This window comes from Lynx canadensis, chromosome D2 (assembly GCF_007474595.2).
Source record: "Lynx canadensis isolate LIC74 chromosome D2, mLynCan4.pri.v2, whole genome shotgun sequence".
NCBI lineage: Eukaryota > Metazoa > Chordata > Mammalia > Carnivora > Felidae > Lynx > Lynx canadensis.
This window is the reverse complement of record NC_044313.2, coordinates 50,278,453-50,292,609: the sequence shown is the minus strand read 5'-3', so window position 1 is coordinate 50,292,609 and position 14,157 is coordinate 50,278,453. Positions and strand designations below refer to the sequence as shown.

Genomic DNA, 14,157 nt, shown 5'->3' with positions numbered 1-14,157 from the left:
CTGCATCTTGCAGAAACAAAGTCTATCTTCTGCCTCTTTCAGTCTCCCTATAGTGGCTGAACGCCACCCACAGGGTAGTTCAGCCCATTATCCTTGACAGATTGTTTTCTGCCCTCTCCCATCTCTTCCTCACGGGGATCTGATGGTGTAAATCCTGAGAGTTTAAGATCACAGTTAACAGTAATGGCTTACACTTCTTTGGTTCCTTTATGGTGCTTACCATTAGCTCACTGTTCTAAGTGCTTTGAGTGTATTAACTCCTCTACTTTTCACAATGACTCTGTGAAGTCATCCAAACCCAAGCTCACATGGTGAGCACCAGAGTTGGGATTTGAGCTGGGGCAGCTTGGCTGCTGAGTCTGCCCTCTTGGCCGCTACACAGTCACAGCCTGGCATCTGTCAGAAAGTCTTCCTTGATTGCTAAAGCAAAGCTGTGTCTCCCCCCAAGCTCTATGCATAGGATAGGAGAAGGTCAGAGATAGCTGCTCCACGGAGGAGAGAGACTATGTAGACATACTGATTAACCTCTTGAACTGCCACAAAAGAGAATGGAAAGGAAAAATTCTGATAACTACATCTACACTGGGGTCACCATGTAGAGGAAGGCGGGGTGGGCTGCAGTCCAAGGTAGCACAGGGGTTGAAGGAGAAGCCCCTCAGTGGAGGTCAGATCAGTGGCTCTAGGACAGGCACGAGACAAGGGTCCAGTTTGCCTTTTTCTTCAATCTTCTTTTCTTTAAGTAACTGAGCAGAGGAACCCATGGTCTTAGTTTCCTAGAGTTGGTTCTAACAGTTCAAGGAAAGAATAACCAAATATTTTTAATTTTGTTTGATACTGATCTCTTGAAATGTGTGGAATGACTCCTTTCTGGTTCAAAAACAGAAAAAACAATACAAACGTCTACTCTGTCATTCTTGGTCATTTCTAGAGTTGCCAGATTATGAGAATTGCCTATAAAAATTGCCAATATTTATTGAATCCCTATTATGTGCTATGCACTTTGTTGGGTTCTTTATTTTCTTCAGATTTTTACCATTTACCTTTTGATATAGGTATGATCACTGTCCTCACTAACCAAATAAACTGAGGCTTAGTGTACTTAAGCAGCTTGCCTGAGAAGACATGGTCGGAACATGTAAGTGGTGGAGTTAATAGTCTAACCAGGCCTGTCTGATCCAAATCCTATTTAACGCAGTAATTCGGAGAAGCAGTACACAGCTGTTTTTATTGTTCTTTGTTTTGTCCCATATCTCTTCCTCAAGGACAGCCCAGTCCTCAGCCTCTAGCGCTCAAAGGTTCCCACCTCTCCCTCTACCTGGGTGGCCTGAGCCACACTGGCTGATGGAGGAGCTCCCGGCTCTAAAGGGCTCCGAAGTAAGGCCTATCAGAGGCATGTCTCAGAAACTGAGCAGGATAAAAATAATCTTTTTCCTTCTGAGATTTGGGTGCAGAAAATATTAAGTCTGGAGCTCTAGAAGGCCATCTGCCCTGGAGAAACTCTGTCTGAGAATGTAACCTAAAAGAAATTAAGAGAGAGGCAGAATCCTGATGAGAGAATCTGAACCCCTGGATCCACACATGCTCAATTCTCTCTTGAATCCCAGTCATTACTAAGGCTGGTTCAAAGTAGACTCTGTCACTTGCAATTAAAGCCATCTGCCTACAACAGAAGGGATTGGTAGCCAAAGAGCACGTGGGCGTGAAGCCTATATGAATGAATGAATGAATGAAATTAAAAAAAACAAAAACATAGATATAAGGCATCCACCCAACGAGCCACTGGGGAAAGCAACTCTGGCAATCAGTGAACTGAACATTGTTGTGGCTGAAACACCATTATGTCTTGTTCCCAACTAGTTTCTTAACGGGAAACCAAACTAGAGCAAAACCCCCTGTCTCTACCTTGTGAGTCCTCCAAGGTGTGAGCTAACATTGGAGCATGAGAAGCAGTTGAGTAACAGGTAGCCAGTAGCAAAGGGAGAGATCTCAGAAAAGCGTGTATAAATAGTCCTCGATTTAACAATGGTTCAACTTACGACTTTTTGACTTTACAATGGTGTGAAAGCCATCTGCATTCAGTAGAAACTAGATTTTGAGTTTTGGTCCTTTCCTGGGCTAGCAATATGCCGCATGATTTCTCTCATGATTCTGGGTAGTGACAGCGAGATGCAGCCCCTAGTCAGCCACGCGATCACAAGAGCAAACAATCGATACACAGCCATTTTGTTTTTCACTTCCGGGACAGTATTCAGTAAATTACATGAGCTATTCAGCACTTTAATATAAAATGGGCTTTGTGTTAGATCATTTTGTCCAGGTGTAGGCTAATTTAAGCGTTCTGAGCACATTTAAGGTGAGGCTAGGCTAAGCTCTGTGTGAGAGGTTAGGAGTATTAAATGCATTTTTGACTTATAGTGAGTTTATCTGGCCATAATCCCATCATAAGTCAAGGAAAATGTGTAGTGTTCATTTTCTCAAAGGGTAATTAAATACCAAGTTGATTCACTTACAAACTTCCAGATCCTTGGAACCTGAACAAAGCAGTGTCCCACCAACCACCATGTGGAACGCTCTTGAGATATTAAAACTATTGCAGCCTTTGAGCCTCTTGGTGCTTTGGAAAAACAACCTAAATATGGTGATTACTAATTTCTAAATAATTGTCACAATGATATTAATAGTGCTTAAGGGAGTTCTTGCTGTGCGTGGAGTTCATCATTGATGATGAAAGACTCTATTCAGTGCCGAAATCTGATTACTTTATGGCATTATCATCATTACAGATCGCTAGTATTAGGAATTTGCTTTCCAAATTAAACTATACAACCAGGTAATTATCTAAAAGCTCTGTGAAAAAGATGCAAAATTAACTCTTGGTGCACTTACTGCATATTCTGAAATTTGAACCTCACCAGGTTGCACAGGGCTCCGTGGGAGGAGGCATGGGGTAGCAGGGCCAAGTTTGTGCACTCTGCATGGCAAAAGGGGGCCACTGGAAATAAGCATAGGTTTTTGGCCAAAGCCATGGGTCTGAGCCAAACACAAACTTCCCAATGGCGAGAATGACTGGAACCATTCGGATTCAAGCCCCTTTCCCATGCCTTGAGGGAGGGGACTATGACCTTATGAGAACCTAACTCATAAAGAAAATCATTTCTATGTTGTCCATTTTCATTGCTGCCTCCCCAACTCATGAGTTCTCCATAGCCATTGGAGAAATGTACATTACTGGATACAGTGAATTTTCCAAGGGCAGGCACAGATATCTTTCTGTTCCTATAGATCAGAGACCTTTCCAGGACCCCATAGATACTGGAAGAGAGAAAGTCTTTCTCTTTGTGAAAGTATAGCTATAAACCCAGAGCTAACACGAGCCATCTTTGCCCTCAGTGTATTTAACAAGACATGTTTTGGTTAACACTAAAAACGTCATCCACTTTCTACAAAGAAGGGCAAATCTGTCCCTGTTCAGCTTGTCCACTATTTTCCTCCGTTCTGGCTAAAGTTACAGCCAGGTGTCAATGGGTTTATTTTGTTTTATTATTATCTTTGCCAGACAGATGTAAGATATCCACCCCTGAAAAGTCACTTGGACTATACTACTTTGAGATGAATATTCTGAACTCTAAGCAAAATCAGGTTCCGGCAATTCTTCCCCTTTAAGTAATCTCTCTGCCCCTCTGCCTGCTCTCCACCCCAACTTGCCCTGCCTAAGGCCATTTCCTGATACCACTCGCCTGGACAACTGCCTTGACTGGTCTAATGCTCTACAGTCTTAGATGCTTCAAACCCATCAAACAATTGGTGGACTAGTAGATCTTTCTAAAATGTAAATCTGACCACATTCCTCTCCTACTTAAACCCTTCAGCAATTCCCTCTTGCTCTCCAAGTTAAATCCATGACACCTGAGAGCCCTCACAATGTGGCCTCCACCTGCACAAGCCCTTGCAGTCTCCATAGGGAATACTCTTTTTTTTTAAGAACCTAACCTTGGAAGTTCGTAAGGGTTGGGGAAGTTTTACTTTATCCTTTATGCTTTTCTACGTTGTTGAAATGTTTACAATGAGCTATAGTCTGCTTTGATAATTAGTAAAGCCGTTGACACTTAAAACAAATTGTTGGGATGACCCATGTTTTTATCATCAGCCTGTACACACGAAATGAGATCAGAATGACAGCCTTTAAAACAGAGATGCTTATTTTGCTCTGAGTGTAGAATAAGTCTGATCTCATCTGGGAGTTTGTTCGCCAGTTTTCAGAGCCACTGAGGCACCGCCAAAGCTCAGACGATGACATGGAGGGGAACCTGTCCCCTTCAAGATGCCATTTTCCAGAGAAGGAGCACATTAGGACCCTCTTTTGGCTGGTAGTTGGCAGGAATGGCCCTGATGCTATCCCATAACTGTGAACTGTTTCTTTCTTCTGTGTTTTCTCTGTCATCCTGTTCACTCTGCTGCCCTCTTAATTGTCTCTCCCTCCCTCCCTCCCTCTCTCTCTCTCTCTCTCCCCAATATACTTCCCTGCTCTGTTTCTTCCAGCTCTTTGCCAAGCAAGGCAACCAAAGGACAGAAAATGAAGCTGCAATTTCAAATCATTATTTCAAATCACATTTGCAATATCTCTATGCCTACCTAATGCCACAGATTGGTAAGGACTGGCCACCCAAGGAAACCAGACAAAATCTCCTTGAAGATGATTACAGGGCTGCGCCCACCCTTCTGGAAGGTCACCATGAACACAGCAGAGTACAGAGGAGTCACCAGAAAAATCGCTCTGCGTCCAAAGCCCTATAAAAACCAAGCCTTCCCTTTCTCTGAATCAGAGCCTTTGGGATCTGGGCTTGGGGTGTGCAGAAGGAAAGAGCTGAGATTAACCAGGCACCTGAGGAGAGAATAGGCTCAAAGAGCTGGTCTAAAGCCTCTGGAGTTCTTATAAATTAAGTCAAGTTTTCTTCTGTGCCTGGGGTCTGGCCTTTACCTGCTCTCCTATAATGTCATTTTTGTTTTCCCACCACAGAATCCCTAGTCTCCAGGAGCACCAGACTATTCAAAGCACCCCCAAGGGCCATGTTCTCTCACCCATGTGCTTTTGCAGCTTCTATGATTGGATGATGCCCAAGCCCACCCCTGCCTGGATGACATCTAGTTTTCTAGGAAGCTTACCTAAGACCTTTTCTTGAAAAGAGCCTTGACTGCCCCACATTCATGTCAAGCCTGGTTTCATTCCTCTCCTCCATGCCTCGCCGCCCCCCACTCCCACCCCTGGATATACCTGTGACCCAGTACCACCATACCACAGGTCCAGCTGGCTCTTCCCTCCTCATGCACTCTTTGATAGCAGGACGCTACCCTGGCACCCATCTCACTGCTGGTACGAATAGATGGTCAGTTCAGGCTTGGTGAATTAACTCAGTCACCCACCTAAGCAACAGGAACAGGGACAATCCAAGGGGGGGGGGTGATGAAAACCCGCTCTACCATAGAAAGAGCTTAACTGAGTGGGAAGTAGGATGATGGGGAGATATGGGGAGATGCTGTTTGGGGCTCAAGATAGCAGACACCTGGCATCCTGCCATCCCATGAGTCTTCCCTAAGGCCACTCTCTTCTGATTTATAGTCACCTCTGTCCCTTGCTGGCTGCTTCAGCTCTTTCCCCTGTGCCTTGGGAGAATGAACCTCACCCATACTTGTGGCCTTCTTGGTGGATTGTGCACCACAGACATTAGTGCTATTTCCTGCACCTAAAGGAAAAGAATCTTCTCCAAGGATTGGAAAATTGGTGGGTCTCTTGATAAAGGTCCAGAAAAAGATATTTTATTCACATGGCTTAACATTCTCCCAAGTCCAAAAAGGATCCATGTGGAATGCAAGAAAAATGAGAACACAGTTCTCGCCATGTTATTCCTTGGAGTAATGGCACATTCTTAAAACACTGGTGTCAGAGAGTTAAAACCCCCTAATTTATGATGTAAACATGAAACAGGGAACGAGGGGCACTATACCATGTTAGAGAGTGTGGTTAACTCCACATGACACATTCCGCACTAGAAAAAAAACAAGTGTCTCTTAAATCAGTCCCTGTGCTTGGCACTGGGTATGCACCAATTCTACCCTAAAAAATATAGCAGAACAATTATGACATAGGTAAGCATTGAGGATTGCTGGCTTATGGATAATCTTAATTTCAAAAGTAATATGAGTTCATTGCACAGAAGAGCCATAAAAAGGTAGAAACGAGGGTTACTGTCACTCAGAAGAAATAGGAAGAATAACAATATTCATTCCATATTAATAATATTACATAGTATTAAGTGCAACATCAACAAACTCTGACCCCAGGGTAATGAAGGTGCAGAGTAGGGGGACACACTATAGAGGGCTTCTATTACGTTAGATGTTCATTTGCTTTTTAACTTGGCTAACACAAAGAGAATTTGTCCCACATGCACACAGATGAATAGTTAGCAAGGAAAAACCAATTTAGAATTAAAACAAACCAAAATAAACAAACAAAAAGCACTAACCCCAAAGAGGGAAGTCAACAGCCCATCACATTTGTTGGATACGACAGGTTTGGGAAGCTGAGTCCCAGCCTCAGTTACTGGGAAAACAATGCCAAATCCAAGGGCCCTCCCCCACCCCAAATTCAGGTATATTAATTATAAATCACAAAATCCAGAAGCATCCTGTTTTTAATCATTTATCAAACACATCAACCTAAGAGGAAATGGAACATTAGGAGTGAGCTTCTTAAAGTGTAATTTCCTATAAGAGAAATTTATGGCCTGTACTTATTCTCCATTAGAGTACGTCTAACCTCTTTTATTAGTTTATTCATCAAGGCAGCCTGGTCTCAGACCAGCTCTGCAAACCCACAGGTCATCAGGAAAGGCATCTCTGGGGGATTTTTCCTCCTGCTCCCGTAGTGTTTTCCAGATCATAACACAGTTAACAGAAGCAGTCACAGTACATTCGGCAGAAGGTTTTTAGGTATTCCCCAAAAGGCAATTCACAAAGCAAGCCCCAGGGACTACACTGGCAAGAAAGTGAACATCTAAAATGTACTTTGAAATGAAATGATTTTCTGTTTGCCATATGAGGTTTGTAATTGCCTCTTCAAGAGCACTGCTTCCATTGCTTTTGGGTTTAGGTTCAATTTCTTATTTAGTGATGTAATAAAGGGGCGATTCAGAACCTAGGAGCAAGGACTTCCCAATCAATGAGCTGCTCGATCCCTCATCCACTGTACACCATCTCTCCAGGATGCTGTGGCTGATTTCCAAGCAACCCACACAGTCCCCCCAAAACTATCTACTTCTCCACATGCATGGCTGTTTCTCTTCTTACCAGACAGTTCCCAGCCCTGCAGAAGAGAGCAGTTCAAACCCCACCCCAGGCTTTCTCCAGATCTCTGTGTTAGATCACTTCTTCTGAGAATAACAGAACTCTAACTTTATAGTGATGAACAAAGACACCTGCTATTTATAATTTGGCCTTGGGAACCAGAACGAAGAAAAAAATATGAATAAGAACATCTTACCTTGTTTTAAGGATATTCAGAAACTGCAAAATTTCTGAAAACTGTATCAGTCTGAGAGCTCTTAAAAACCTCAAACCTGGAAAGAGAAATGAAACAGAGACACATTATTCTCACCGTGTGGTTTTAATGTTCACACTCTGCCGTTTGATCTACAGCTGCCAGGGTTGAAGGGATATGAAGTTTTTGCAGGAGATTAAACCAACCGGTACCTTGGACATGGTCCTTCATTCTGATTCTTGACTTTTATCTCAGCTGGTAAACTTTCTCATTAAAGGAGGCCTGTTTTGAGCCCCTGTAGAGGAAGGTCTGGTGGGGAGAGCCCAGTTTAATGAGGCCTCTCTTTTGTCCATCTTGGATTTAAAGCACTATTTCTAGTTACCTACTGGTCTGAGAGGATTTTTGGCTCTGAAAAATACCAGGAATAGCACAGGGTAACCCTTGTGCTAGGAGCAGATTAGGAACAAATCTGATAATCTTATGTCTTTGATGGATTTTTTTTTTAAACTTTATCTTCAGTCCTGATAAAATGAAGAGTATAGGCCACAGCATTATCTGTTTTCTAGAAGGTTCTATATTTTTCTCCCAATCAAAAAAAAAAAAAAAAAAACACATCAGTACGATCTCACTCCCCATAACTTCAGGATCCAAAATGTGTATATTTCCACTTTTACTAAGTATCAAGATAAATGTTTGTCCTTTCTAAATCAGTAATGAAGAGCTGCTGAACGGAAACAAAGAGGTAGATTTCCAGACAGCAGAAGAGAGATGAACACCTGAAAGGAAGATACAATCAAGGATTAAAGAAAACACAAATTATTGTTGTTTTAATAGACCAGGGTAAAATATATTTCTATTCAGATCCAATTTACGAGTTAAAAACAATCTGAGTCACTCAAAGGGCTTCATGTAAGAGAATTGCTTACATGCTTGGTCATCATATAAGAGAATTACATACAAAATACTGATTATCACAGCTTCAAGATATTTTCAATATCACACCCTTTGCTAAGGGGGTTTTCTTCTACAGATTTTCTGAAAGCCTTTTGTCAAGCAGCCCCACGTGCCAAGAGCAGTGCTAAGCAGAGAGTGGGCTAAATTATTGACAGGCTGCTCTAAGCTGGTGGGTGAGACTTTATCCTGCCTCCATACATAAGGCAGGAACTGGTGGGAAGAAGCTCCAGGGATTCACTGGAATGAATCAAGGAAAGGAGACAGACAGGAAGTCCCCCCCTCCCCATATAGCTCCACATCTGGCCCAGGTAGATTTTGCCTTGTTCAAGCATTAGGTTCCAAGGAAAAACTAACACAAAGCCCAGGAGGGAAAAAAATCCCACTGCACAAGAGGGAGAAAAGGATAATGGCTCAAAAGGGAAATTTCTCATCTAAAAAGGATTTACCTTCATGAACAGAAGATTTTCTCAAACGACATTGGCCTTCTATGCCAAATGATATTTATATTACTCTTATTAAACCAAAAAGCACAGAGATGAGAAGGGATATTGATGAACTGAAGGCCCAGGAGCTGAAACACAGTCTTAACCAAACTGATGAAAGGTTCACTTAACACAGCTGAACACTACACTGGTTGCAGAGGACAAAACTAAGAAGTAATCCCAGAACACAGAGAACATAAGGAAAAGACAGAGAAAAAGGATAAAACTTAAGAAAATGGAAATGGAGGGGAGATCACAGAAACCCAACCTATGAATAAAACATGTTCTGAAGGGAAGTACAAACAACCTGTAGTTCATAAGTAATGGCCGAGACATAATAGAAAAGAACTTTCTAGAAAAGAAAAAAGGATTTGAGATTAAAAGGTAAAATGAATGACCAGCTCTTAGAAACCCATGCTGAGAAGTATCTGCCTTTTCTTTTCTTCAAGTTTCAAGTATTAAAATAAATTAAAAACAAAGTGTCAGGGTGGGGAGAGGGTCACCATTAATGCCACTAAGACCACAAGATGTAACAGTCAGTATAAATGACAATGGGGCAACACTCAGAACTTGAAGATGAGGAGAATCTGATCCAAGACTTTTATGCACAGTCTAGCACTTGTTCAACAATAAAGACAACAAAAAATGTCTTAAAAAATCCAGGATCTCAGGGGTGCCTGGGTGGCTCAGTTGATTAAACGTCCAACTTCAGCTCAGGTCATGATCTCGCGATTCATGAATTCAAGTCCCGCGTCAGACTCTGTGCTGGCAGCTCACAGCCTGAAGCCTACTTCAGATTCTGTGTCTCCCTCTGTCTCAGCCTCTCCCCTGCTCACACTCGGTCTCTCTCAAAAATAAATAAACAATTAAAAAAAAATTAAAAATCCAGGATCCCAGAAAATACATTGTTTGTGCAAAATATTTTCTTTTTTTTTTTTTTAATTTTTTTTTCAACGTTTATTTATTTTTGGGACAGAGAGAGACAGAGCATGAACGGGGGAGGGGCAGAGAGAGAGGGAGACACAGAATCGGAAACAGGCTCCAGGCTCTGAGCCGTCAGCACAGAGCCCGACGCGGGGCTCGAACTCACGGACCGCGAGATCGTGACCTGGCTGAAGTCGGACGCTTAACCGACTGCGCCACCCAGGCGCCCCTGTGCAAAATATTTTCAAAGTTAGCAAGCCTTATTAAATTGGAGTGAGTAGCAGAGGCTGGAAGGTGTAGTTTAAAAAAATTTTTAATGTTTATTTATATTTGAGAGAGAGAGAGAGAGAAACAGAGTGCAAGCGGGTCAGGGACAGAGAGAGAGGCAGATAGAATCCGAAGCAGGCTCCAGGCTCTGAGCTGTCAGCACAGAGCCCAACGTGGGGCTCAAACTCACAAACTGTGAGATCATGACCTGAGCCGAAGTTGGACACTGAACCAACTGAGTCACCCAGGCACCCCTGGAAGGTGTATTTTTAACAAACTCTACTGTTGGTCCTAAGCATCCAGCCCAACCTGGATGGCTGGTCTTAGTCCAGCACCACTGGCATGCACTTGTGGGAGATGAAAAACCAAATTTAGAAACTTGAGGTAGAAAAAAACCCAGTAGCACAGAAACCAGTCAGGAAATAATGATGTTTTAGTAATTATTAGCTGCTAATGGTTTCATCCTGAAAAGCTTGTGTGTGCATGTTTTAGTATATATATATATATATATATATATATATATATATATATATGAAACCAAAATAAATATATATATATATATATATATATATATATATATATATGAAAACAAAAATAGGATACATATGACCCAAGCTTTGAACTGGATTTCTTTCTTTCAACTGTAGGTGATGCTATTTGTATCCTATATTATTTGTCTGTAGCTTGCCACATTTTAAAGGGACTCACAAAAATATAATAATAGAATAAAAGCTTCCCTTTTAATGGAGCTGTATGAAAACAAGGGTAGGAAAAACAGTGAATTCAGCAGCCAAAGGTCCTAGGCTCTTGCTAGAAGCAAACTGTAGATCTAGCTCTGAGCACTTTGTCAACAAAGTAAGGAATGCAACATCAGAAGATTAATGATGTCCAGAAGAGAAAAGCAAGCTGGTTCTTAGGAAAACAGGTTTTCCAGGATGGAGACAGGAGAGAACTGTCTCAGAACTGTCTCCCTGAAAAAGCGACCACCGTAGGTAATACAAGAATGGGCTGAACAACAGTGGGCTTTTATTTGACTGCCTCATGCTGGTCATTTCCATGGCATTGGCTTTCATTAATGCAAATGAACAAACAAAGTTCTATGTGGATTAAAAAAAAAATTCAGTCTACATTTTATCTTTAGGTCAAGCCAAACTGTCTGAAGAAATAGTGGTTTGAAGGACATACCCTTCAGTTCCCTAACTACTTTCTGCCCTGGACCCTGGGGGCCTATTCTCGGCATAGCAGCCAGAATGAACCTGTTAAAAAGTAAAACAGATCACACCATTCCTCTGCTCAAAATCCTCCAATATCCGCATTTCACACAGAGTAAAAGTCAAAGTCCTTGAAGGGCCTAAAGCAAAGGCAACCCATTTCCTTCTGGATCTGATGTCCTCCCCCACTCCTGACATTACTCTCCCTTCAACCTGGCTGCCCTCCTCAGTGATCATCCCCGCCGGTACAGGCAAGCTCCTGTGCATGGGTCCTTCCTGGACACGCTGCTCTCTGTCTGGAGGGCTCTTCCCCACGTGGCCACGGGATTTACTCTCCCACCTCCTGGAGGTGTTTCCTTAATGCAGCCGTCTAGCAAGACCTGCCCCTGCTACTCTACCCCAAATGCAAGCCCCCTCCTTCTCCATCCCCCTAACTCTTATTCTTCATGCCCACTTTCCTTCTCTCCTCAGCACGAAGAAGTGCTAGTGTCTTACTTGCTTATGTCATTTACTTTCTGACTCCCTATGTATAGCATCAGCTCAATGAAGGGAGGAACTGCTGTCTGCTTTGCTCGTGGCTTTATTTCATAGATGTAAATTAGTACCTGGCACAAGGTGGGAGCTCAATAAATACTCAGTTGAACTGAATAAATGAATCAGACTTTTGAGAAAGAATGAGCAGACAGCTCCAGAGTACATACTCTGCATTCAGGAGTATGTACCCAGCTTCCTGAAGAAAAGAGTCATGAGCACTGAGGGCTTACCTGACGAGCTAAGGGCTGACACCCTTAGGAAATGTAAAGCAGCCTAATACAGGAAAAGCTCTTAACCAGTGGCCACTCTGCTGCACCCAGAGAGATCCTACAGAGGTACAGACAGCAACTCAATTTACATACAAGAGGCCAAGAAAAGGGAGAGGTGGGATGGGTAATGCCTAAATGGCAAACCATTTGTCTTCTTTGCTTCATGATACTGTATTCTTACTACGTGTTTCCTATGACTGAAAATCTCTGGAATAAAATGATATTCTAGGAAAATATAAAATGACTCTAACAGTTGGAAAGAAGCAAATGTGTGTGTACCGAAAAACATGAATTATGCCCCCACAAAGATCCAGATGAGTTCAAGTCAGTTCCTTTAAATATTAAGAAATAGCAAACTTCTCTATACTATATAGTCAACTAATTAAAATGGATTGGCTTTTTAAAAAATTTTTAAAGTTTATTTATTTATTTGAAGAGAGAGAAAGAAAAGGGGAGGGCAGAGAGAGAGGGAGAGAGAGAGTCCCAACCAGGCTCTGCACTGTTGGCACAGAGTCTGATATGGGGCTCGAACTTATGAACTGTGAGAACATGACCTGAGCCTAAATCAAGAGTCAGACACTCAACTGACTGAGCCACCCAGGAGCCCCTAAAATGGATTGTTCTTTCTTTTCCTGCACTCTGTATTGGTTTAGAAAGCTGGAATTACCTGGACACAGGTACTCCACACATTGGGGGAAAAAAGGCAAACTCATCACATAATGACTAACTACAAGAATCCTAAATAAAACACTATCATATCATATCTGAGACTATATTAAATTAATAACACACATGAGCTGTAGTGGGTGTTGTGAAGCACAGAGGTCTTTATTCTCCCCTGACTCCTGAAGTGGCTTCACCTAAGGTTATATCCTTGCCATGGGAGACCCCCAATGAGCAGTAAGTGTGGGGACAAAAATTCGCTGCCCTGCCCCATTTGGGATAACCCTAATGAACCATCCAGCTGCAGAGCTCTATGTGGCATTGGCTGAGGCCTCTGTTGCAACCGTACTAGAGCTGGAGTTCTCCACCCAGTCTTATTCCCTTTATCTCTGGGATCATACCCTGAAGATACAAAGGTTCAACATCTTTGGGATCCAGCAAAAGCAGTTCTAAGAAGGAAGTATATAGTAATACAGGCCTATCTCAAAAACAAGAAAAATCTCAAATAAACAATCTGATCTTAAAGTCCAAAATTAGTAGAAGGAAAAAAATAATAAAGATCAGAGTGGAAACAAAAAAAAAAAAAAAAGAGACTAAGTAGAAAGATAGAAAAAAATCGATGAAACTTAGGAGCAAGTGTTTTGAAAAGATATACAAAATTGATAAACTAGTCAGGCTCAGAAAGAGAGAGAGAGAGAGAGAGAGAGAGAGAGAGAGAGAAAAGTCAAATAAATAAAATAAAAAATGAAGAAGAGGAGGACACCTGTCTGGCTCAGTCAGAAGAGCATGAAACTCTTCATCTTGAGGTCATAAGTTTGAATCCCCCCATTGGCTATAGAGATTACTAAAAGAAAGAAATAAACTTTAAAAAAGTAAAGCATAGTTTCAAACTAATATTGCAGAAATACAAAGAATTACAAGATATTACTATGAAAAATTATATGCCAATAAATTGGACAACCTAAAAGAAATAGATAAGTCCCTAGAAACAAACAGTCTTCTAAGACTAAATAGGAAAGAAATAGAAAATTGGAATAGACTGATTACTAGAACAAAATTTAATCAGTTATCAAAAAACTCCCAACGAACAAAAGTCTAGGAGCAGATGGCTTCACAGGTGACTTTTACCAAACTTTGAAAGAATAGTTAATACCTATCCTTCTCAAACTATTCCAAAAAATAGAAAAGAATGCTTCCAAATTCATTCTATGAGGTCAGCATTACTGTGATACCAAAACCAAACAAAGACACTATAACAGAAAAGAAAATTATGTACCAGTGTCCCTTGGTGCAAGCAGTCTCAACAAGGCAAAAAC

General features: G+C 41.7%; 1 protein-coding gene across 5 annotated transcripts in view; it reads right to left on the bottom strand.

Moving 5' to 3' along the window:
- The window catches only part of KCNMA1 (potassium calcium-activated channel subfamily M alpha 1), a 734,126-nt gene that overhangs the window by 233,232 nt on the left and 486,737 nt on the right, over positions 1-14,157 (bottom strand). For all 5 annotated transcript variants that reach the window (XM_030334400.1, XM_030334401.1, XM_030334398.1 and 2 more), the window contains exon 6: positions 7,541-7,616. In XM_030334400.1, coding sequence (XP_030190260.1) covers positions 7,541-7,616 — 76 coding nt within the window. The remainder of the gene's footprint in view (positions 1-7,540; positions 7,617-14,157) is intronic.